Source organism: Notechis scutatus, chromosome 8 (assembly GCF_049901735.1).
Source record: "Notechis scutatus isolate UNSWTSFEM ecotype Mainland chromosome 8, rNotScu1.2, whole genome shotgun sequence".
NCBI lineage: Eukaryota > Metazoa > Chordata > Lepidosauria > Squamata > Elapidae > Notechis > Notechis scutatus.
In genome coordinates this window covers 24,061,234-24,087,024 of record NC_142016.1, presented here as the reverse complement: position 1 = coordinate 24,087,024, position 25,791 = coordinate 24,061,234, and the positions used below count along the sequence as shown (strand labels likewise).

At 49.4% G+C, this 25,791-nt stretch overlaps 2 protein-coding genes across 4 annotated transcripts in view; one reads left to right on the top strand and one right to left on the bottom strand.

The window, feature by feature from the left end:
• B3GNT8 (UDP-GlcNAc:betaGal beta-1,3-N-acetylglucosaminyltransferase 8) overlaps positions 1–25,791 on the top strand; it is a 133,358-nt gene that overhangs the window by 77,469 nt on the left and 30,098 nt on the right. The window lies entirely within an intron of this gene.
• Positions 6,263–25,210, bottom strand: TMEM91 (transmembrane protein 91). 2 transcript variants are annotated; one of them, XM_087971183.1, is made up of 4 exons: positions 24,857–25,210; positions 11,861–12,334; positions 9,926–10,069; positions 6,263–8,101 (listed from the first exon to the last, which is right to left on the bottom strand). In XM_087971183.1, exons 2-4 carry the CDS (start codon positions 12,275–12,277, stop codon positions 7,943–7,945), a joined length of 720 nt encoding a protein of 239 aa, XP_087827309.1. In that variant the 5' UTR covers positions 12,278–12,334; positions 24,857–25,210; the 3' UTR covers positions 6,263–7,942. The 2 variants fall into 2 exon arrangements, with proteins under 2 accessions (XP_087827309.1, XP_087827310.1); XM_087971184.1 differs by lacking the exon at positions 24,857–25,210 and adding an exon at positions 23,747–24,053 and having other exon boundaries at positions 7,745–8,101.

The window sequence follows — 25,791 nt, the reverse complement described above, 5'->3', positions numbered from 1 at the left end:
GGACTAGAAGACCTCCAAGGTCCCTTACAACTCTGTTATTCTATTCGTATTCTATTTTCTATTCTACTCTATATTCTATTTTATATTCTATATTTTCTATTTACTCTATATTTTCTATTCTATATTCTATTCTATTTTATAGTCTATTCTATATTTTATATTCTACTCTTCTGTATTCTATATTCTATTTTATATTCTATATTCTTTTCTATTTTCTATTCTACTCTATTCTATATATTCTACTCCATTCTATTTTCTATTTGCTATTTTATATTCTATTTTCTATTCTACTCTATATTTTTTATTCTATATTTTCTATTCTGTTTTCTATTCTATATTCTATTATTTTCTATTTGCTATTCTACTCTATTCTATATGCTGTGCTATGCTATGCTATTCAAGTGGCTGAGGTTGGAAAATGTTGCTGCCTTAAGCTGTGAGCGGAACATAATTGTGGGGTGTTATGCATGAGTTCAGACACTGTGTTTATCCTTCGGGGTTTATTTAAGGATGTATCAGCAACCGGTTCCCACGAGAGCTTTCTTCATTTTTACCTTGTTTTTCCTCTGGCTGACCACGTTATGCAAACCCAGCTTGTTTGGTTGCTGCAGAGTTCTGTGCAATGCCCAAACCTTGAAATTAGGATAATTCAGTACAAGGGAATCCTCGACTTATGACGGCAATCGAGCCCCCAATGTTCTGTTCCTTAAACAAGACACTTCTCAAGTGAGCTTTTTGCCCCCGTTTTACGACTTTTTCTCGCCACGGTTGTGAAGCAAATCCAGTTGCTTGCCAGCCAGTCATAAAAAGCGGATTGGCAGGGACCTCTAGGATGCTGCAACCGTCATAAATATGAGTCAGTTGCCCCTTTGGATCCCCTGACGCGGTCGTAAGTGTGAAAAACGGCCACAAGTCCCTTTTGTTTTCCAGTGTTGTGGTCACTTCGGCTTAAATGGACTGTTTGTAAGTCGAGGACTTACCCGGAGGTCCAAATGAAACCGATAAAACCCTCATTGGTCGCCGAGTTTGGAATCGGCTCGATCCACCGTTGCGATTCACCGAAAGGAGATTTCGGTTCCAAGCTTCTCTCCTCCCGTCTCCAGCAAGACCCACAACCTCCCGTTGTCACCTGAATGACACACCTCGAGTTGTGATGGGGTGCCTGGAATCTCTGTACCGTATCTGGCTCATTATTTATTCTCTGGAACTTTCTGGCTTGCTTTTTTTTTTCTTTTTGAAAAATTTGGCATTTTGGGCAAGCACAGGGCAGGTGCCAACCAGCAATCTTGCTTGGCAAGTGTGGCTTGGCACACGGCAAGGGCTCGGGGGGGGAGGAGGAGGGGGCAGCCCTAGGAAAGTAATTGTGATTTCCCAAAAGGACTGCCTCCCCCCATCCCCGGTGCCCTCCCCCCACCAAGGATTAAATCCGGTATTTTAACCGTCCCATCGTTGCTGCGGTTTGGGGAAGAGCCGAGCATGCCTCCTTCCTGAATTCCAGGACTGCGGATTTTAGAAAAAGAGGAATGATCCACTGTTTTTCCCCTTCCGGGAAGGGGCATGTTTTATTAATAACGCGCTGAATTGCAGCATCTTAGCTTTTAATTCAGAGGTCTCCAAGCTTGGCAACTTTTAAGACTGGTGGACTTCGGCTTCCAGAATGCCTCAGCCAGCATAGCTTAAAAGACGCTGGCTGGGGAATTCTGGGAGTTGAAATCCATGCAACTTTGGCTGGGGAATTCTGGGAGTCGGTCCAGCCATTTTAAAACATGCTGACTGGGGAATTCTGGGAGTTGAAGTCCATGGATCTTTGGCTGGGAAATTTTGGGAGTTGGTCCAGCTATCTTAAAACATGATGGTTGGGGAATTCTGGGAGTTCTCATCGCAATCCACCAATCTTAAAACATGCTGACTGGGGAATTCTGGGAGCTGAAGTCCATGCATCTTAAAGCATGCTGGCTGGGGAATTCTGGGAGTTGGAGTCCATGCATCTTTGGCTGGGGAATTCTGGGAGTCGGTCCAGCTATCTTAAAACATGCTGGTTGGGGAATTCTGGGAGTTGAAGTCCACGCATCTTTGGCTGGGGAATTCTGGGAGCTGGTCCAGCCATTTTAAAACATGCTGACTGGGGAATTCTGGGAGTTGAAGTCCATGCATCTTAACGCATGCTGGTTGGGGAATTCTGGGAGTTCTCATCGCAATCCACCAATCTTAAAGCATGCTGGCTGGGGAATTCTGGGAGTTGGAGTCCATGCATCTTTGGCTGGGGAATTTTGGGAGTTGGTCCAGCTATCGTAAGACATGCTGGCTGGGGAATTCTGGGAGTTGAAGTCCACAAGTCTTTAAAGTTGCCAAGTTTGGGGATCCCTGTTTTAATTATTCCCTCCCCCCTTATCACATCCCCCCACCCCCACAATGAGGTGCAAGAGATGCCCTTGGATGGTAGAAAGATTGAGCCTTCTCTGTATTCCTTCTAAGAGCCATTTGGGGATGTCCTTGCCCAAAGCCAAGCCTCGTTGACCTTAAAAGGTCAGCCTAGGCTGATTGACCTTTGATTTCCCCCCAAAATACAGCTAGTCCTCGACTTATGACCACGAGGGAGCCCCAACATTTCTGTGGTTAAAGTGAGACATTCGTTCGGAGAGGTTTGCCCCCTTTCTCGTCCCCCCTCCCGGTCGTTAAGCGAATCACTCCCGTTAAATTAGCCACACGGGAATCCGTGAATGCCCCGATGATGTTGCTTGTCGGAAGGTCATGAAAGGGGAACCACAGTGACGGTCGTAAGTGCAAACCAATTGCTGAGCATCAGAATTTTGCTTCCCGTGACTGTGGGGATGCAGCAACGGTCGTAAGTGTGGAAAATGGTCGTCGGTCCTTTTTTTCCAGCACCCTAGTAACATTGAACAGTCCCTAAGTGAGTGGTTGTAAGTTGAGTACCTGCAGCAGCCCGGACAAGCGATGATAAGGATGTGATAAGGATGTTACGGATGTGACACCACCACCCCCCGTCCCCCACCAGCAAACTTCAAACTCAGAGGAAAGCCTTGCTCAAAACGACTTGGCTCCAGAAGTGGTAAAATGCTTCCAACACTGGAAGGTTTTTAAGAGAGATTGGATAACCATCTGTCTGAAATAGAATAGAGTAGAATAATGTAGAATGGAATGGAATGGAATAGAATAATGTAGAATAGAGAATAGAACAGAATAACATAGAGTAGAATAGAATAGAAGAATAGAGAATAGAATAGAGTAGAATAGAGTAGAATAGAATAGAATAGAATAGAATAGAATAGAATAGAATAGAATAGAATAGAATAGAATAGAATAGAATAGAATAGAATAGAATAGAATAGAATAGAATAGAATAGAATAGAATAGAATAGAAAATAGAATAGGAAAGAATAGAATAGAAAATAGAATAGGAAAGAATAGAATAGAAAATAGAATAGAATTGGAGTAGAATAGAATAGAATAATAGAGAATAGAGTAGAATAGAATAGAATGGAACGGAACGGAACGGAACGGAACAGAACAGAATAATGTAGAATCAAATAGAATAATAGAATAGAATAGAATAATGTAGAATAGAATAGAAGATAGAATAGGAAAGAATAGAATAGAAAATAGAATAGGAGTAGAATAGAATAGAATATAGTGTAGAGTAGAGTAGAGTAGAGTAGAGTAGAGTAGAATAGAATAGAATAACGAGCTGGAAGGGACCTTGTAGGTCATCTAGTCCAACCCCCTGCTCAAGCAGGAGACCCTACACCATTTCTGACAGATGACAGTCCAGTCTCTTCTTGAAAGCTAAATTCGGTAGGGTTTCCTGCTAGAGCAGGGGGTTGGACTAGAGGACCTCCAAGGTCCCTTCCAACTCTTGTTATTCTATTCCAAAAGGGAGAATTCGGCGGTCGTGCGACACGCTTGCATTAAAGCATTGAGCATCGCTTGCCACCGTGTCGGATAGCAGCTTCTGCCTAAGCGTATCATTTCTCATTTGCCTTAATACTGACAGCTCCTCACCCCCAGGGCAGACTTGCAAGAGATCCCTGGCAAGCTTGTTTATCTCGCTTTCCCCATCATTCCCCCCCCCCCCCCCCCATCCCACCCCCCCACCTCTGTTTGCTTCCCAGAGTCCTGAACGTCTCATCACCTTCATAGCTGGCCAGGGAAGAGAACCGTCCTTTGCTTTAATTAATGAGTCTCATGGCACGGATGAAATTAGACCTGTTTTTCTCTGCTGAAGCCAGCTTGCCCTCGTTGCAAAGTTTCTTTCACAAGGACAAGAGTTGTGTTTCTCAACCTTGGAACTTTTTTGAGAGGGGGTGGACTTCGACTCCCAGAATTCCGCAGTCTGCATGCTTGATGATGCGTGGACTTCAACTCCCAGAATTCCCCAACCAGGATGCTTTAAGGTGCATGGACTTCAACTTCCAGAATTCCCCAGCCAGCATGCATGGACTTCAACTCCCAGAATTCCCCAGCCAGCATGTTTTAAGATCGCTGGACTGCAACTGCAACTCCCAGAATTCCCTGGCCAGCATGTGTTAAGATGCATGGACTTCTACTCCCAGAATTCCCCAGTCTGCATGCTTGATGATGCGTGGACTTCAACTCCCAGAATTCCCCAACCAGAATGCTTTAAGATCGCTGGACTGCAACTGCAACTCCCAGAATTCCCTGGCCAGCATGTGTTAAGATGCATGGACTTCTACTCCCAGAATTCCCCCAGTCTGCATGCTTGATGATGCGTGGACTTCAACTCCCAGAATTCCCCAGCCAGCATGTTTTAAGATCGCTGGACTGCAACTGCAACTCCCAGAATTCCCTGGCCAGCATGTGTTAAGATGCATGGACTTCTACTCCCAGAATTCCCCAGTCTGCATGCTTGATGATGCGTGGACTTCAACTCCCAGAATTCCCCAACCAGAATGCTTTAAGATGCATGGACTTCAACTCCCAGAATTCCCCAGCCAGCATGCATGGACTTCAACTCCCAGAATTCCCCAGCCAGCATGTTTTAAGATCGGTGGACTGCAACTGCAACTCCCAGAATTCCCTGGCCAGCATGTGTTAAGATGCATGGACTTCTACTCCCAGAATTCCCCAGTCTGCATGCTTGATGATGCGTGGACTTCAACTCCCAGAATTCCCCAACCAGAATGCTTTAAGATGCATGGACTTCAACTCCCAGAATTCCCCAGCCAGCATGCATGGACTTCAACTCCCAGAATTCCCCAGCCAGCATGTTTTAAGATCGCTGGACTGCAACTGCAACTCCCAGAATTCCCTGGCCAGCATGTGTTAAGATGCATGGACTTCTACTCCCAGAATTCCCCAGTCTGCATGCTTGATGATGCGTGGACTTCAACTCCCAGAATTCCCCAACCAGAATGCTTTAAGATGCATGGACTTCAACTCCCAGAATTCCCCAGCCAGCATGTTTTAAGATCGGTGGACTGCAACTGCAACTCCCAGAATTCCCTGGCCAGCATGTTTTACGATGGCTGGACCAACTCCCAGAATTTCCCAGCCAGCATGTGTTAAGATGCATGGACTTCAACTCCCAGAATTCCCCAACTAGCATGCATGGACTTCAACTCCCAGAATTCCCCAACCAGCATGCATGGACTTCAACTCCCAGAATTCCCCAACCAGCATGCATGGACTTCAACTCCCAGAATTCTCCAACTAGCATGTTTTAAGATTGGTGGACTGCAACTGCAACTCCCAGAATTCCCTGGCCAGCATGTTTTAAGATCAGTGGACTGCAACTGCAACTCCCAGAATTCCCCAACCAGAATGCTTTAAGATGCATGGACTTCAACTCCCAGAATTCCCCAGCCAGCATGTTTTAAGATCAGTGGACTGCAACTGCAACTCCCAGAATTCCCTGGCCAGCATGTTTTAAGATCGGTGGACCAACTCCCAGAATTCCCCAACTAGCATGTTTTATGATGGCTGGACCAACTCCCAGAATTCCCCAACCAGATTTTTTAATATCGGTGGACTATAACTGCAACTCCCAGAATTCTGGGAGTTGAAGTCCACCAGTCTTAAAGTGGCCACAGTTCGAGACCTCCGCTTTAAGACGCTCAGACTTCAACCCCTGGAATTAAAGGCAGCTTACCCCTCCGAAGAACCTCCCCCCGCCCCCCCAAAAAGGTGACCTCTTTCTGTCCGTATACCCTTGTCTTTTCATCTGAGCCGTGACGGAAACAATCGCTCATCCTAGAGAAATTACTGCTCGGGGACCCTGCATAAATATGTCATAAAGCATTCTTAATAATTCATGGCCGCTTTGGAGAAAAGCGAAAGAACAAGGAAAGAACAGAGGGAGGGAAGGAGAGAGAGAGAAAAAAGGGGGAGAGATTTTGGCTCTGCCCTAGATAGCTTCACCACGTCCAGCCGGCCCAATTTGAATGAGCTTCCCCCTGACCTACTTACAGGGGGGTCCTCGATTTACGACCAGAATCGAGCCCAAAATTACTGTTGCTAAGCAAGACTGTTGCATTTGCCAAGTGAGTTTTCCTCGCGTTTTACGGCCTCTCTGGCCAAAGTTGGGAAGCGAATCTCGGCGGTTGTTCAGCGAGTGACATGGTCGTTAAGCCAATCTGGCTTTCACCTTAGACTTGGCTGGTCGAGGGATCGCGCGACGCAGGGACGTTGCGACTGTCCGAAATACGAGACCTTTACCAAACGTCTGAATTTGGGTCACGTGAAATGGCCGTAACTGTGAAAAACGGTCATCAGTCACGACTGTTTTGCAGCATCCCAGGGTCCCCTTTGGCGAACTTCCGACAAGCAGAGTCAACGGGGAGGTCAGATTCAGTTAACAACCGGCTTACTAACATCAACAATTGCAGTCATTCGCTTAACGGCTTTGGCAAGAATGGTCATAAAATGGGGCTTGGCAATTCGTTCTCTGGCCGCGTTCCAAGTGTGATAAGGTGGGTGCTAATAAACATTTTCCTGAAAGACCGTTTGGGAGGCCTTGCAGGCTGTGGATGACCGTAATGCACAGCCATGGAAATAATAGATAATAATAATAATAAATAGTAATAATAATAATTTTGCCGGGACTAAGGTTGTGTTTTATGCTTTCTAAGTAAGCCTAGGTCAGAACGTTTTCTTTCTTGGGTTTTGAATGGAGGCACATCCTGACAGGAAGCCAGATCTGAGGCAATCGGCATGAAAATGATTGGCTGAGGAGCGAAACAAGTCTTCAAGGGAAAAACCCAAGGAAGTCCAGCTTTGCCTCTTGAAAAAGCACCTTTGGGACAACCACGACCTGGAAGACTGAGAATCCAGACCTTTGGCTTTGTGGGTGTTGCTCAGCACAACAAGGACACTGAACTGGGGAGGAGGAGGAGGAGTATAGGGCCTTGACCCTTTATTGAGCAGCCCTGGTGGATTGAGTAACTCTGTAGAAAAGGAGGCATGACCGAGGGGCAGAGATAATGGGGGGGCTTCGAAAGGGGTCTGGGCAAGCAAAGCAAATATCACCAAGCTGATGCCTTTCCTCCAGATTAGTGCTCAGCCTGCTTCCTCAAAGTCCCTTGAGTTCTCCTTGGTTGGACGAGCCAAGGAGCTCCAAGGACTCAAAGCTCCAAGGACTGGTTGATGCCTCTCAACTAGAGAAGTCCCAGAAGGTTAAACCTCAGCTACTTTTTTCCAAGTTTCTGCTAAGCTTCCTTGGCCCATTTTTTTCGGCTTCTTGCAAGTGAACCTGCCACCGTTTTCCTCCGGGGTCCATGAAATTGTCCGTCTGAATGCAACCCAGTTGGGTTGGTTTCTACCTTCACAAGACCAAGGGTATGGGAATAGGTCTTCATGTGGTAAGGTCTGCCTTCGGTCACCCCGCTCCCTTGCCTACTCCATGGGGAGGCGAGGAACAGGGTGACGAGTGGCTCGTTGTGGGGGGGGGGGTGTAGGAGGAGAAAGTCTAGGTGGGGGCCTTGTTGGAGAGATAGGCGATGAGGGCCACCACAGCGCCGATGTAGGTGCAAATGCCAAGGATGATGGACAAGACCGCCAGGGCAAATGTTTGACGGGAGGCGGTCCACGCTCTGGGATAATCGCCCATGGCTGAAGCTTTGTTGGTCTGCAAGGAGAAGGAAGGGGAGAGAAAGAAGAACGTCAAGTTAGTGTCCAGAAGTTGAGTTCTCCAACCGAAGAGTTGAGTCCAGAAGTTGAGTTCTCCAATAGAAGAGAGGATCTGGATTTGTTGGTCAGAATATTTGTAGCTCAGGGTTGAACTGAGGGGGGGTCCTTGGCGCTCCCAGAGCTTGGTGGTTTCCTTGCAGATGTTTCATGACCTTACTAAGTAACATCATCAGTGCTAGAAGGGAGAAGGAGTGGGGTGTGTGGAGGGAGGAGGAGGAGGAGGACTGTGAGGTCCTTGGTGCTCCCAGAGCTTGGTGATTTTCTTGCAGACGTTTCATGACCCAACTAGGTCACCTCATCAGTGCTAGAAGGGAGTGAGGGTTACTCTCTGTTTATAACCCTCACTGCCTTCTAGCACTGATGAGGTGACCTAGTTGGGTCATGAAATGTCTGAAAGAAAACCAAGCTCAAAAAACACTAAGGACTTCACTGTCTGCCTCCTGCTTCTCCTGCTCCTCCTCCCACTTCCTCCTAGGACTGATGTTGATACCTAGTTTGGTAATAAAATGTCTGCAAGAAAACTACCAAACTCGGAGGGCATCAAGGACCTCACAATTCCCCTCCTCCTCCCCTCCTCCTCCTCCTCCCCACAAACACCACTCCCTTCTAGCACTGATGATGTTACTTAGTTTGGTAATGAAACATCTGCAAGAAAAACCACCAAGCTCAGAGACCACTATAAGGACCTCACAATTCAAACCCCCATTTTACATCTTCCCCTTGGCAGTTTGGCCTAGTGGTGAAGGCACTAGGCTAGAAACCAGGAGATTGTGAGTTCTAGTCCTGCTTTTAGCCATGAAAGCTAGCTGGGTAATCTTGAGCCAATCCCCCCTCTCTCTCAGCCCAATCTCACCTCACAGGGGTGTTGTTCTGGGGAAAAGAGGAGGAAGGTGTGTTGGATATTTTTGACACCTTGAGTTTGTGGAAAAAGAAAGAAAGAGGGGACCCAAATAAATGAATAAATGAATAAAATATTTCTGCTGGACCTTTGTGAAGATACATGGCCTCCAGGTTTAGCTTTGATTAGAAGGACCAATCTGTTCTGACCTCAGCTTCCACAAAAAGCACTAAGCCGACTCTTTGTCCCAGCAAAACCCCTTTTATTCAACGAAGGTGAATTTCTTGCATTCACACTCAGCCAAAGGCCCGGCAAATAGTCTTTCAAGGGTGTAATGAGGAGCATGGATCTTAACTATCTGGGAGGGCTACCAAGTAAATATTTCCAAACTCAGTGCTGACAAGGAAGGACGCGGCATAGAGTCTCTGAGATGCACAGACAGATCTTCACACTGCTGCAACGAATGAACAAATTGTTTCCTGCCAAAAGCCCCCTCCCCTTTTAGCTCCTCTCTTAATCCCTATGGGAGGGGCCATTCACCATCCCCCTGTGGCTTTACTCCCAAGTCGACCTTTGTTCCTTAACTATTCCCTTCTTCTGGCAGTTCTGTGCATGCGCGTACTGGGAACAGGCTCCAACTGTTCTTCTGCCTCACTGATGTCCCACTCCGAAGGCAGCTGATAACTGTCAGATGGCCCTGGCCCCATCTCTGTCTCTGACACAGAGCCCTTGTCCGAGCCTTTCTCAGCCTCCAGGACTGGCCCAACCTCCTCACTGTCTGACTCTGCAGCCAGCTCTGCTGGCCACTGGCGGGCCACAACACAGTCTTCCTCCATTTGGTCCCAGCCTGGCTGTCCTGCCCACCTCTCAAAGCTCCTCTATCCTCAACTCTCTCTTCCTTCCTTCCCGGTCCTTAACACTCACCTTTTGCGACAGGTAGAAGGCAGCGATGCCTAGTGGCCAGAAGCAGCACAGCATGGAGAAAACCGCCAGGCCCAGATAATCCTGAGGCTGCAACATGGAGAAGCTGTTTTCGCTCTCGGTGTCACTGTCGCTCGAGGAATCGTTCTGGAGAGCGGTGGGGAGAAGACGGGATTTTCCGTGAGGACCCAGCCATGCAACGATGACATCGTGCAAATGCTGCATGCCTTGTGCATGCAATGACATCATAGTAACTTGGGTGGATGATGCCGTCAGCCCTCCGAGTCATCCTTTGGGATGCGCAGCAAAGGGTCGGTTAAGGACGCGGTTGGGTGCTTCACTCGTTTTAAAGAAACAGTTTCATTTCTAAAGGCAATTTGGGAGCATAATCTGGGACAGGTCCCAGGAAAAGGGGGCTGCCCCAAAGAAGGGGAAGGAGTAAAGCTATTATCCAAAGCCCCCAGAGGTTAGACAGGAAGCAGCGGATGGAAACGAATCAAGGAGAGAAGCAACCAGGAACAAAGGAGAAATTTCCTGGTGGTGAGAATAATAGAACAGAACAGAATAGAATTCAGAATAAAATAGAATGGAATAGAATAGAACAGAAAATAGAATAGAAAATAGAACAGACTAGAATAATAATAGAATAGAGTAATAATAGAGGAATAGAATAGAAAATAGAATAGAAAATAGAACAGACTAGAACAGACTGTAAAATAATTTTAAAAAATGACTGGGGAAAAAGAGAAAAGAAACATTACTGCAACACTACTGTGACCGAAAGCCCCGTTTCCCCTCTCCTCCCCTTCATGCCTGTCCCTCTTGGAGAGGGAGGGGGTTCGATGCCTCAGTTTCCCTGTTGCACAAAGAATTTGAAAAGGGCACAAAATCCACTTAAGCCGCCACCCCCGCTCCGAACTGAAAGCCAGATAAATTCGAAAAGCCAAGCCAAAATACTTTTCACGAGTGCTACTCCGCTGAACCGAAGTAGGTCAGCCTCATGAAATATCGCCGAGATAACAAAGCTGGCTGAATAAATGGCTTTTCATCAGAGCGATTCGGCATTAATTAAAAAAAAAAAGCGAGACATCCCACTGAGACATCAGTCGTTTTCACACAGGAAGAGGGTTGCTCGGAAAACCTCATTGAAAACCTGTCAGAGGACTGTATGAGCAAAAAGGATAGGACACTTGGATTCCTGCGGTAGGAGAAGGGTTGCAAAAGTGGATGAAGTTGGCTGAAATGGCAAAATTGACTATGGCCATGGGGAGTTGGCCATGGGGCATTGGTCATGGGGAGTTGACCATAAAGAGTTGGCCAGGGGAGTTGGCCAAGGGAGTTGGCCATGGAGAGTTGGCCATGGGAGTTGGCCATAAGGAGTTGGCCATTGAGAGTTGGCCATGGGGAGTTGGCCATGAGGAGTTGATTGAGAGTTGGCCATGGGGAGTTGGCCATGAGGAGTTGGCCATGGGGAGTTGGCCATGAGGAGTTGGCCATGGGGAGCTGGCCATGGGGTGTTGGCCATGGGAGTTGCCATGGGAGTTGGCCATGGGGAGTTGGCCATGGGGAGTTGGCCATGGGGTGTTGCCATGGGGAGTTGCCAAGGGAGTTGGCCATGGGGAGTTGGCCATGAGGAGTTGGCCAAGGGGAGTTGGCCATGGGGTGTTGGCCATGGGAGTTGGCCATGGGGAGTTGCCATGGGTGTTGGCCATGGGGAGTTGACCATGGGGAGTTGACCATGGAGAGTTGACCATGGAGAGTTGGCCATGGGGAGTTGGCCATGAGGAGTTGGCCATGAGGAGTTGGCCAAGGGGAGTTGGCCATGGAGAGTTGACCATGGAGAGGTGGCCATGGGGAGTTGGCCATGCCGAATTGTCATAGGCCTGTCTCCCTCCTTGCTCTCCCCTAAAGGACCCTCCAACCCAGCCCAGCTCCTACCTCCACCTCAGGCAGCTCCATGTCCCCCACCTCATAGCAGACCGTGTGAATATCCGTCTCGAGGGCGATCTTGCGTGGCAGCTCTCCCGCCACTTTGCCCTCCCCAAAGGCAGTTTCGATATAATCTTTCTTCCTCCAGTTTTGGGGGTTGCTGCATTTCCACAGCTCCGGATAGAGCTTCGATTCGGGACGGTTGGAGGAGGGGACAGGGGTCCTGGACAGGCTGCGGGAATTCAGGAGCTGGTTGGGAAGAAGACCGGTGCCGGGGGAGAGCCAGGAGAGATTGGATGGCACGTGGTGGGACAGCAATCCAGAGGGGTGCTGAGGACTTGCCCAGCTGAGCAACCCTCCTGGGAGGAGAGTTTTGCTAGGGGGGTTTCCCAGGAGCGGATGTTGTAGTTCATGGATATTCTCCATGGTGTGGGGAAAATTCTGGGTGCTTCTTGCTTTAAGTGGTCCTCGCCCTTCGGTTACCTGGAAAGGCAATTTGAAACAGACATCTATTGTAAAGGGCCAACCTTTCCTAACCGGGCGCCCGCTGGTAGCACCGGGACTACATCTCCCAGAATTCCTAGCCGGTACAGCTATAACTGACTTATTTCACTTATGTAAGAGAGCCAGTTTGATGTAATGATTTAGGTGTTGGCCTAGAAACCAGGAGACCGTGAGTTCCAGTCCCGCTTTAGGCATGAAAGCCAGCTGGGTGACTTTGGGTCAATCACCAGGAGACCGTGAGTTCCAGTCCCACCTTAACCATAAAAACCAGCTAGGTGACTTTGGACTAGTCCCTTGTCTTTGTGGGCAAAATAGGAGGAAAGATTATTAGGTATAGTCAACACCTTCAATTATTTAGAAAGTAATGAAGGTGGGATAAAAAAAAATATCAAATTGATTCCTATAGCAGGAATGCTGTGAGTCGCAGCTAGCAGGGGATTCTGGGAATTATAGGGTTTTTTTTTAGAGGCCGGAAGACCCGTTTCCGAGATCCACCCAACCAAACGAAGGCAGCCAAGTGGGGTTTTTTTTTGCAACGTTTCCAAAGGCCACCGTGCTCCATTTGCAACACGTAGCCGTAAATAAACAACACCAAATCCCCATTTCGATTTTCTATTTTGCTATTTCAGAGGCAAGCCGAGCTTCTGCCAAGCTTTCTCCATAAGAAAGAATTTTTCCTTTCTCTCTCTCTCTCTCTCACTTCTGCTTTGCAACTGATACACTCATTTTTTCCCCCCTCCCGGCAGAGAGGAGATGTTTCACTTCCCATTAAAGAAGTCACGACCCATCAGATTCCCCCACTGGGTCTTGTGGTCTTGTGAATCCTTTAAAACCCTGCCGGAAGATCCAGCACCACGACTGGCTCTCCCCGAGAAAGAGGATCCAGGATGGAGATCCTCGGAGACGGCCGCTGGAAGATGTTGTGCAAATGAGGCCGTGGCAGTGAGTGCAAATGAGTTTGCGTGTGTTTGTGTGTGTGTGTGTGTGAGAGAGTGTGTAATAAGACTCTTGCTTGCAACCAAGAAAGGCCCAGAAAATCTCTCTTGCTTTTTTGCATCCAAAAAAACATGGACAGGAATTGCTGCTTTTGCCTCCCCCGAACTCCCCTTTCCACCCACTTCCAGCTCTTCTTCTTCTCCGGCAAGGAAAATGCAGCATAATATAATTTGTGGAAAAGCAAAGAAGATTTTTGAAGGTCCTGCCAGCAAAAAATAAAACCATTCCCTTCCCCAATATCTAGTGCAGGGGGTGGGCTTCAGATGGTTTGCGCTGGTTCAGATGAACCGGATGTTAATTTTACATCCGGTTCGGCGAACCGGTAGTTCCAACGACCAGCTGGTCCTACCCCACCCTGCCCCTTCCAGAAGTCCCCCACGCGGCCCGTTTTAGATCCTAGGTAAGTGAAGGGGCTGCGTGGAGCCCAGGGAGGTGGAAAATGGGCATGTCAGAGGCCCACGGAGGGCAAAAATGGTCCTATTTGGGGAGAGCCTCTGGAGACGGGGGCGATTGAAAACGGGCCCTCCACCGCCCATTTTTTGCTTCCAGGATGGTACAGGGGGCTGACTAGTCCATGCCCACCCAGCAGGGAACTATTTGAAGTCCACCACTGATCTAGGGGATTCAACTGTTGAATGCTTATATCGAGGAATGAATGGGTAGGGATATAAAATCTCCTCTCATTCTCACCTTGCACAATTTATTTTATATGAGTCTGGGTAGGTGGAGGGATGGAGGAGGAGGAGGAGGGAGGAGGAGGAGGAAGAGGAGAAGGAGGGAGAGGGAGGAGAAGGAGGAGGAAGAGGAAGAGGAAAAGGGAGGAGGAAGAGGAAGAGGAAGGAGGAGGAGGAGGAGGAGAACAAGAACAAGAAGAACAGGAGAAGGAGGAGGAGGAGGAGGAGAAGGAGGGAGAGGGAGAGGGAGGAGAAAGAGGGAGGAAGAGGAAGAGGAAAAGGGAGGAGGAAGAAGAAGAGGAAGAGGAAGGAGGAGGAGGCAGAAGAGGAAGGAGGAGGAGGAGGAGGAGGAGGAGAACAAGAACAAGAAGAACAGGAGGAGGAGGAGGGAGAGGGAGAGAGGGAGGGAGGGGAGGAGGAGAAGAGAGGAGGAGGAGGACGAAGAGGAAGAGGAAGGAGGGGAGGCAGAAGAGGAAGAGGAAGGAGGAGGAGGAGAACAAGAACAAGAAGAACAGGAGGAGGAGGAGGAGGAAGAGGAGGAGGAGGGAGAGGGGAGGAGGAGAAGGAGGAGGAAGAGGAAGAGGAAGGAGGGGAGGCAGAAGAGGAAGGAGGAGGAGGAGGGGGGGGCAGAGGACATCAGATGATGAAGCATGGGATTTCTGGGGGGCCTTCCTTGCCCTAAGGAACTGGGCCCCATTCTGGATTTACATGAATGAGAAGAACTGAAGCAATTTCAAGGGGTAGCTTTGTCCTATATGGGACAGAGATCTGCAGGATAGGAACAGAAAATAATTAATCAGTGGGACGACTTGCCTCCAGAAGTTGTAAATGCTCCAACACTGGAAGTTTTGAAGAAGAGATTGGACCACCATTTGTGTGAAATAGTGGAAGGCTTCCTGCTTAAGCAGGGGTTAGACTAGAAGACCTCCAAGGTCCCTTCCAACTCCATTATTCTATTTTATTCCACTCCATTCCGTTCTGTTCTTTCTATTCTATTATTATTTTCTATTCTATTTTTCATTCCAATACTCTATTCTATATTTTCTACATTCTGTTCTATTCTATTTATTCTATTCTCTATATTCTATTGTATATTTTCTATATTCTCTACTATTCCTATTCTGAGTGTGTGTGTGTGTGTGTGTGTGTTTGTGTTCTGGCAGTACAGTGTTTAATCATGCCTGCCTTGTATTTGAGTTGCACAGATGATGGTTTAATTGCGGCTGACAAGTGTGTGTGTGTGTGGGGGGGGAATTGCGTCACCCCCTTTGCCTGCAGTGGTGGGTGATAGAGATGGAAAGACAAACAAACTTGTAGGAACAGCCGGGCTCTCGTTTAGTAAGCCATTATCAAACCAGGATCTCATTAAGTATCGATGCTCCTAAATCGATTTGGCCTTTTTAAAAACAGTGGCTTAAATTGCAGCCTGCTTGAAGACTGGAGTTACCAGCTTAGGAAAAGGAACTCCCATTTTTCTAAACTGTGAATTGAGGGGGAGGTTCTAACCTCTGAGCCTGTGCAGAGTACCCTGAGAGCTGATGAACTGCAGATAGTTGTGCGTGAAATTGATAATTCGGGAAAGCAGCATTTCACAACCTCAGGAACTTTTAAACTGGGTGGACTTCAATTCCCACAATTCCCCAGCCAATCACCAGGAGACAGGGAGTTCTAGTCCTGCCTTAGGCATGAAAGCCAGCTGGGTGACTTTGGGCCAATCACTAGGAGACAGGGAGTTCTAGTCTTGCCTTAGGCATGAAAGCCAGCTGGGTGACTTTGGGCCAATCGCCAGGAGACAGGGAGTTCTAGTCTTGCCTTAGGCATGAAAGCCAGCTGGGTGACTTTGGGCCAATCACCAGGAGACAGGGAGTTCTAGTTCTGCCTTAGAAATGAAAGCCAGCTGGGTGACTTTGGGCCAATCACCAGGAGACAGGGAGTTCTAGTCCTGCCTTAGGCATGAAAGCCAGCTGGGTGACTTTGGGCTAATCACCAGGAGACAGGGAGTTCTAGTCCTGCCTTAGGCATGAAAGCCAGCTGGGTGACTTTGGGCCAATCGCCAGGAGACAGGGAGTTCTAGTACTGCCTTAGGCATGAAAGCCAGCTGGGTGACTTTGGGCCAATCACTAGGAGACTGGGAGTTCTAGTCCCGCCTTAGATCTGAAAGCCAGCTGGGTGACTTTGGGCCAATCACTAGGAGACTGGGGGTTCTAGTCCCGCCTTAGATCTGAAAGCCAGCTGGGAGACTTTGGGCCAATCACTAGGAGACTGGAAGTTCTAGTCCCGCCTTAGATCTGAAAGCCAGCTGGGAGACTTTGGGCCAATCACTAGGAGACTGGGAGTTCTAGTCCCGCCTTAGATCTGAAAGCCAGCTGGGTGACTTTGGGCCAATCACTAGGAGACTAGAAGTTCTAGTCCCGCCTTAGATCTGAAAGCCAGCTGGGAGACTTTGGGCCAATCACTAGGAGACTGGAAGTTCTAGTCCCACCTTAGATCTGAAAGCCAGCTGGGTGACTTTGGGCCAATCACTAGGAGACTGGGAGTTCTAGTCCCGCCTTAGATCTGAAAGCCAGCTGGCTGACTTTGGGCCAATCACTAGGAGACTGGGAGTTCTAGTCCCGCCTTAGATCTGAAAGCCAGCTGGGTGACTTTGGGCCAATCACTAGGAGACTGGGAGTTCTAGTCCCGCCTTAGATCTGAAAGCCAGCTGGGTGACTTTGGGCCAATCACTAGGAGACTGGGAGTTCTAGTCCCACATTAGGCATGAAAGCCAGCTGGGTGACTTTGGGCCAATCACTAGGAGACTGGGAGTTCTAGTCCCACATTAGGCATGAAAGCCAGCTGGGTGACTTTGGCCCAATCACTAGGAGACTGGGAGTTCTAGTCCTGCCTTAGATCTGAAAGCCAGCTGGGTGACTTTGGGCCAATCACTAGGAGACTGGAAGTGGTAGTCCGGCCTCAGATCTGAAAGCCAGCTGGGTGACTTTGGGCCAATCACTAGGAGACAGTGAGTTCTAGTCCCACCTTAGGCACAAAAGCCAACCGGATGAATTCAGATCAGTCCTTCTCTCTCTCTCTCTCTCTCTCTCTCTCAGCCCAACCCACCTTCCAGGGATGTTGTTGTGGACCAGACAGGAAGAAGGGAAGGTATATCCCATATGTTTGCCGCCTTGAGTTATTTAATAATCAATAACAATAAAGGCGGGATGCCAACGAATAAATAAATCTAAATTTACAAAAGCCAGCCCGGGCTCTTTGTTCTCCAAAACCCGCGGCTGAGAATGCTAGCATACAGCCAATATACCAGGGGTGAGAAAAAAGGATTCGAGAATTTAATGAGCCCCAACTGAGCTAACTCTTGCTAACCGAAGTACAAACAGTTTGCATTAAGTTATTTCAAAGTGCTTATCTCCAGCCGGTAAATGAGATGGAAAATGTGAAGTTGAATGTCCCTTTTTTTTCTTTCTTTTTTTTTTTTTGGCAGAATTACCACCGAAGTACTGCAATTTATCGATTAGCAAGCTCTTGTGGTTCCCCCTGGTTTTTCGGTGGTTTTTTTTTGCGGGGTGGGGGGGGGGTAGGTATTTCTGGCTACTGATCGTCTTAAGGAATGAGTTACTTTTCCAGCGTTCCTGTCCCCAAATCCCCCACCCCAACCCAGTTTACTCCTTTTAATTATCTCCAGCTCAACCGTTTTGGCCCCAGTTCCTTTGCTTTATGTTCCTCCTGCGAGTTTCTTCCTTTGATTTTGTTTTTCCTCAATCAAGAATGGATTGATTCCCTTGCAGCAATGGGACTGTGGGGTATATGGGGGAGGGAGGCTACCTTGCTTTTTTTAAACCGAAGATGGGGAGGGGACAAAAATGCTCAGAAATTATTAAACCGATCTAGCATCGGAGACCATGAAGGCTTGGGAGAGGGGGGACACCTGCTTAACCTTTGAAGCGCCAAAGGGCAGCTGTGCGGAAGCGAGAAAAGAGCCTACTTCTAAGAAACACCCCCCCACACACACAAAAATGCACCTGCCGGGCATCACAATATTCACATCAAACCTTTGGCCGCATTCGCACTGAGACACAGATCCTGCAGTGCACCATCAGGTTGCCAAACTTCCTGCAGGTGCTCTCCGGCTGTTCAAAACTCCAAGTCCCAGAATTGGAGGATTCTGGGAATTTATACCAAGGGTGCGGAATTGGAGTAAGCAGGGGAGTCCAACCGTGGCAACTCTAAGACCTGTGGACTTCAATTCCCAGAATTCCCCAGCTCGAAACGAACCCATCTTAGGTTAACCATTCAATCAATCAATCAATTTATTACAGTCTCAGATCAGAGACCAGAATAAATAAAAATGCTCAATCAATATACAATTGAAAATTCTGGTGTAAAATAATAAATAACTAAAATCCAGTCTGTCAATTTTACACGGTCTAACTCTACTAAAATTACAATCCATTAGGCCAACTTCCTGCAGGTGCTCTCCGGCTGTTCAAAACTCCAAGTCCCAGAATTGGAGGATTCTGGGAATTTATACCAAGGGTGCGGAATTGGAGTAAGCAGAGGAGTTCAACCGTGGCAACTCTAAGACCCGTGGACTTCAATTCCCAGAATTTCCCAGCCAGCCAAGAAGAAGCGTCCAACTTTGGCAGGCTAACAAGTCCATGGGCCGGAAGATGAATAGTTGTCTACCACAACTCTCTGCCCCCTGCCTTTTATCCCCAGAGCTAGGGTGGGGCCTCAGTAGCAGCAGTGGCTCTTCTGTCCCGAGGACCAGCCCATAGATTTCCACTGCTCTCCTCTCCTCTGCCTTCTGTGCATCTGTGCGTCAAGCACTAGGCCCAGCTGTTCCTCCTCTTCCTTATCAGCCACCTCCAGACCTGAGGGCTGTTGAGTGTCCATCTGAGGGCTGAGGGACGGCCTCTATCTCCCTCTCTGCCAGCTCCACTCCCTCTTACCCCTTGGAGCTCCCAGGTTGCCCTGATGCTGATGTTGATTCCCACTCCTCTTCCTACTCTGATTCGGCTGCTGGTGGGGCCTGCGGTAGACAGGCCAAAACACCTGTTTTGGTTGTAAATCAAAGACTACACATCCCAGCATCCCTCATTCTCAGGATTGCCCCCTTGAGGTACGACATCAGGCAGGCCTCAGCAAGACTACACATCCCAGCATCCCTCATTCTCAGGATTGCCCCCTTGAGGTACGACATCAGGCAGGCCTCAGCAAGACTACACATCCCAGCATCCCTCATTCTCAGGATTGCCCCCTTGAGGTACGACATCAGGCAGGCCTCAGCAAGACTACATATCCCAGCATCCCTCATTCTCAGGATTGCCCCCTTGAGGTACGACATCAGGCAGGCCTCAGCAAGACTACATATCCCAGCATCCCTCATTCTCAGGATTGCCCCCTTGAAGTACGACATCAGGCAGGCCTCAGCACCTAGCAAGTCTAAACATCAACTTGTGCTGGGTGGGGCTGCTGGGATTTGTAGTTCGACACCATCCGGAAGCTGCAGATTGCTCATTCCTTCGTCCCTCTCATTTTGGCTTCCAGGGGTGACAGCTCGAAACGAACCCATCTTAGGTTAACCATTCAATCAATCAATCGATGTATTACAGTCTCAGATCAGAGACCAGAATAAATAAAAATGCTCAATCAATATACAATTGAAAATTCTGGCGTAAAATAATAAATAACTAAAATCCAGTCTGTCAATTTTACACGGCCTGACTCTACTAAAATTACAATCCATTAGGCCAACCATTTACATCCACTGCTTGCTCCCCAAACAAGGATAGATAAATTGACTGTCACGTTCAGATCCTGGCCATCCCCGTTCTCCACCACCCCGCAAAGCCAAAATCCAGTTAAATTAAAAATCAACTTTCTCGGTACATGCTGTGCAACTTTGCTCCTGTGGGAACCCTAGAGGGTTTTAAATTATAGCACAGGGGAGGGGAGAGAAAAAAGAAAATTACAACCAGCTTGCATCTGGAGTTTACTGGAGATCGTTGATTTAGCTTCGCTTCCACGCTTAGCCCTCACCAAGAAAACACCACCTCAAAGCTTTGGAAAAAAATTTCCTTCGGCTGGGAGAAGAATCACAGAACATAGAATAACAGGGTTGGAAAGGACCTGGGAGATCATCTAGTCCAACCCCTTGCTCAAACAGGAGAACTTACACCATCCTGGACAAATGGCTGGTCCAGTTTCTTCTTGAAAACCTCCTGTGACGGAGCAGCCACAACTTTTGCAGGCAAGCGGTTGTGAGTACTCCATCCCTGGAGGTTTTTCAAAAAGAGACGGGGGCAGCCATTTGTCTGAAATGGTATTAGGGTCTTCTGCTAGGGGGTTGGACTAGAAGACCTCAAGGTTCCTTCCAACTCTCATTATTATATGATTTAAGTTGTCCCAGTGATTAATTTTTCTCACTGTCAGGAAATGTCTCCTTAGTTTTAGGTTGCTTCTCTTCTTGATTAATTTCCACCCATCGCTTCTTGTCCTGCCCTCAGGTGCTTTGGAGAATAGCTTGACTGCCTCTTCTTTGGGGCAGCCCCTGAGATATTGGAAGACTGCTATCCTGTCTCCCCTAGTCCTTCTTTTCATTAGACCAGACATACCCAGTTCCAGCAACTGTTCATTATATGTTTTATATGTTTCAGCCTCCAGTCCCCTCATCAGCCTAATTGCTCTTCTCTGCATTCTTTCTAGAGTCTCAACATCTTTTTTAGATTGTGGTGAGTAAAACTGGAGGCCTTATTCCAAGTGTGGCCTTACTTAAGGCCTTATAAAGCGACCTTGATGCTCTCTGTCTTTTGATGCAGCCTAGAAGTACATTGGCTTTTTTGGGGCAGCCCAACCCACCTCACAGGATTGTTGTTACGGAGAAAATAGGAGGAGGGAGGCATGTTTGATGCAGCCTTGTGTTATTTCTAAAAAGAATAAAGGCTGGGGAGTCCAACCTAGCTGATGATAGATAGATAGATAGATAGATAGATAGATAGATAGATAGATAGATAGATAGATAGATAGATAGATAGATAGACAGACAGACAGACAGACAGACAGACAGACAGACATAGAATAGGTAGATAGAGGAATGGATGGAAGGTAGAAGGATGGATGGTTAGATGAATGGATGATAGACAGAGAGGAATGGATAGATAGATAGATAGATAGATAGACAGACAGACAGACAGACAGACAGACAGACAGACAGACAGATGATAGATGGATGGATGGATGGATGGATGGACGGACAGACAGACAGACATAGAATAGGTAGATAGAGGAATGGATGGAAGGTAGAAGGATGGATGGTTAGATGAATGGATGATAGACAGAGAGGAATGGATGGATAATAGATAGATAGATAGACATACAGATAGATAGATAGATAGATAGATAGATAGATAGATAGATAGATAGATAAAGATGAAAGATAGATAGATAGATAAAGATGATAGATAGATAGATAGATAGATAGATAGATAGATAGATAGATAGATAGATAGATAGATAGATAGATAGATAGATATGGGAAAACTACTTTGCCTAGCCAATCTCTGTGGGAATATCCGTGGGGGTGAACAGGAACCATCTGCTCTCCAGCAAAATCTGATTCAACAACCTCCCCTGCTTTTTACTGCCTGCTGGCTTCAGAAATGTGCATTTGTGTGTGTGTGTGTGTGTGTGTGTGTTTGTGTGGTGTTGGGGCTTCTGTGTGTGTTTGTGTGTTTGAGGTACCTTTCAAGCCACAGCCACCTGGCAACGGGCTACAGGTAGCTAAGCCATCGGCAGCGGAGGCACAGGCCATACATTGCCTTCTTCAAGAGGCCCCGGAAGGAGGAGGGTGAGCAGAATTTGTGAGTCATCAGAAATCATTTCCTGGGAGAATTAAGCCGAATTGTGGAGGTTTTTCTTTCCCCCACCTCTTCATCGCCAGCCATTTCTCCGGTTATTATTGTTATTGTTGTTGTTATTGTTATTGTTATTGTTGTTGTTGTTGTTGTTGTTATTATTATTATTATTTCTCCTCCACCTCCCTGCAGCATTGCTAATCGCTCTGACGTATTCAGCTCAGATTTCTCCCGCTTTTCAGCTATTTCACAGAAGTAAAAATAGGACAAAAAAGAAAACTTGCTTTGGCTTCGTGACAAAAAATCCACAGGGTATTTGTTGGGTTGCTTAAACCTCCACACACACTTGCCCCCACCCCACCCCCCCCCTTAACACCTGTCGCTGCCCAGAGGAAGAAGAGCAAAATAATCTGAGTTGTGAGTCCATCAAACCGGATGCAAGGCTTTGGCTAGCCAGCATATCAAACCAGGATAGATCTGAGAATAGCAGTTTGGGCGTCGCGTAGCAAGCAAAGTTGGCTTGCCTCGAATCAAGGGGTTTTCAGAGTAGCCAACCCGGCCTGCGTTCGGTCACGAATTTATTCAGCGTAGCTGGAACTGAACCTTGATCCACCCCATTCACACGAAGGTAAGCTCTCCCTCGGGGGCAAGAGATCGTGTGAACACCTATGCTGGATTGCTTCGTATGGAGGTCAGACAGGAAAGCAGACAGTTGTCATTTGCTCAGGGAAAAACAAAACAAACCCAAAGCCAATCCTAGCCCCGGATTATACCTCCTTTCTGACTAGGTAATGCTGGCCTAAAGTTACAAGGCGGTTTAATGCTAGTCGTTGCCATGAGGTGGTTGGCAGGCCATAGAGATTTAAATTAGGTGAGTTTGGGATATTATTTGAAGGGTTCAACTTCAAAAAGAGAGGTAAGTTTGAGATTTTTTATTTTTCTTTTTTGCTTAAGCTGCCCTCTCCCCATCTATGCACTTTTATTAATGCCAAGAAGACACAAACAAATGTTTTAAACTTTATAAATATTGCAAAAATAACCACAGGTCTTAAAACGAGGTAGCCTTTTTCTGATCACTCTGGCGATTAAAACAACATCCTCTGACCTTCCTTAGGGCCAACGGAGTTGCATGCAATCCAAGCAGGGAAAGGGTATAAAGCAGAGTCGGAGGGAACCTTAGAGGTCATCCAGTCCAACCCCTGCTCCGTGCAGGTTTCGACAAACGGGGGCCCGTTCAGCGTCTCCTCCTAAGAAGACTCCCTCGCCCCCATCAAGTGGCTGCTTGTGGGTTTAGGTTTGGAAAAGCTTCCAATGGGAAAAACCCCTTGCCGGATTTTAAAGTGGTCCATGGTTTGGGTCAGGGACTACAAAGTCAATGCTGGTCCTCAGTTCTCTAGGACCTCCCCCCACAAGCTGCATATCTTCAGCAACCCAGAAGAGCCCTTTGCTTCTCTCATCCTCCACGGATCACACCTCCCAAAGGGGGGGGGAGAGGAGTGGGATAGATGTCCTCAGTGTACCCCCCTGCTGCTTCCCTGAGCTGAATCTGGGGCCACCCCAGAGCCTTCTTGCCCCAACCCCGAGAGATCCCGCACGGCTCCTTCCCCCACCACCTCCGGGGAAAGAAGCCAAGGCCAAGAATTTGGAGAAACAGGGAGAGAGGACCCCCCCCCCACACACCCCACAATCTGCTCGGAGCGGGGCAAAAACCTCCTGAGGTCGCAAAGACGGCTCTGCTTTTCCCGGCCAGCCCCAGGGCTATTTGGAGGGGGGTCTCTGGGGACAAATTGGGGTGGGGGGCACGGGCTGGGTGGAGGGTCCAAGCCGATCGAGGAGCGTTTCCCGACCGAGGCAGCGCGCAAAAAACTCACCGCGGTTGTCTCCACCGCTCGGGCAGGAGGCTGGACTACAAGACCTCCCCAGGTCCCTTCCAACTCCAACTGGCTTAACTCTGCCTCCCTTCCTGACGCGCTCAAGGCGGAGTTCACGCGCGCGGGATGCTGACCCGGGTTTAACGGGACCGCACTGCTGCGTTCCGCTCAAGCCGGCTAGCATACACACGACCCGCCACCTCCTCCTCCTCCTCCTCGGGCCAACGGCTTGGTTTTTTTCCCCGCCGCCCTCCAAACACAGCGCCCCGGCGGAGCCCCGGGGCGACTTTTCCCACCAGGGAAAGGCGGTCACGGAGAAACAGCCCCATCCCGCGAGTCAAGGTGTGGGGGGAGGGATCCCGGGGAACGTGAATGGAGAGAGGGGGAGGGGGGTTCAAGCAAGGAGAGACACCGCTTCCTCTGCTTTCTCGTGGGGTGGGGGGTAGAGGGAGGGGATCCAAACGGTCCCTCTTGTGAGCCGCCCGGGGCTTCTGCTTTCTCGTGGGGTGGGGGGGGGTAGAGGGAGGGGATCCAAACGGTCCCTCTTGTGAGCCGCCCGGGGCTTCTGCTTTCTCGTGGGGTGGGGGTAGAGGGAGGGGATCCAAACGGTCCCTCTTGTGAGCTGCCCGGGGCTTCTGCTTTCTCGTGGGGTGGGGTGGGGTGTAGAGGAGGGGATCCAAACGGTCCCTCTTGTGAGCCGCCGGGGCTTCTGCTTTCTCGTGGGTGGGGGTAGAGGGAGGGGATCCAAACGGTCCCTCTTGTGAGCCGCCCGGGCTTCTGCTTTCTCGTGGGGTGGGGGTAGAGGGAGGGATCCAAACGGTCCCTCTTGTGAGCCGCCCGGGGCTTCGTCTCGCTGCTTTGGCGGCGGGAGAGAGAGAGAGCGATTTCCCCTCCCCTCCCCGATCGTGTGAAGTCGCCCCCCTCCCGGACGGAGTTGGGAACCCCTCCGGGGTAAGACGCTTCCCGGGATGGCTGTGGAGCCTGGGCGTTGTAGTCGGCTGTCGGTGGAGCCTGGGCGTTGTAGTCCGACGCCAGGAAAGGGGGTCGCTGGGTTGGGATGGGGGTTTGTAGGAGCCCAGGGAGGGGAGGGGAGGGGGGGGAAGCACTCACCGCTTAGTTGCCGGCGTCCAGGTGCGGGCAGGTAAGCTTTAGCTCCTCCTCCGGGGGAGGGAGGGAGAGGGGGCAGCGGGGCCCATCTCCCCTCGGGTCGGGGTGATGGAGGAGGGGGGAGGGGTCGCGAGCTGCGTAGGGACCCACCGCCAGCCTTGGTCCCCGCGAGGAAGGAGGACGCCGTGGCGGGAGGTGGGGGAGGGCGACAGGGGTCTTCCCGCCTGCCTTCCCCTCTCTCTGCGCCAGCCGGCGGCTGGGGTGGGGGCGGGGAGGGGGTGGAGGGTCTCTCGCCCTCCTCAAGCCAAGCGCCCGCCGCCTTCTTTTCCGGCAACCTGGCGCCCGCGGCTCAGATGCCGCGCGGGGGGAGGGAGGGAGGAGGAGGAGGGCGGTCGGTGGAGCCTCCCCCCCCAGATCTGGGTATTGGGGAGGGGTGGGGGAGAGAAAGGCTTGGAGCCAGAGAGGTAGGCACCACCACGACGAGCTCGCTTTCCCAGCCTTTCTTTGCGGCCCCTCCCTTGTTGCTTTCTTGGGGGGCGGCCTGGGGGTGATGTGGGGGGAGAAAGTCTGTTTGCAATGGTGGCTCTCTAACCGAGGATTGAAAGGAGGAGGGTCAGAGCCGAGGCGCCCCCAGACACCCCCTCCAACCAGACCTCGCTGCCCCTTCCAGGGCTCGCCAAGGGATCCCTGCCCAGCCAGCTGGGATCCAGCAGGGATGGATCCACCCTGGGGAGAGGAAAAACCCCAGGTTTCTTAAAGCAGGGCAGACGTGGGAATGGAGCGTCGGATCCTTTCAAACGCCTCCCCCACCCCACGCCACCCTTTTCCCCCTCCGCCCCCCTCCCGAGTTACACGAGAACCGATTCACACGTTGCTGTCTGTGTGTGTGTGGGGGAAGTCTTAGGAAACCCGCGAAGGTGTGTGTGGGGCGGTGGGGA

Coding starts and splice junctions, on each gene's coding strand:
- TMEM91 (XM_087971183.1), bottom strand. CDS start 12,277: ATGGAGAATATCCATGAACTACAACATCCGCTCCTGGGAAACCCCCCT. Junction 10,070..11,860: donor TGGAGCTGCCTGAGGTGGAG/GTAGGAGCTGGG, acceptor ACCGCTCTCCAG/AACGATTCCTCGAGCGACAG. Junction 8,102..9,925: donor CCTTCTACCTGTCGCAAAAG/GTGAGTGTTAAG, acceptor TTCTCCTTGCAG/ACCAACAAAGCTTCAGCCAT.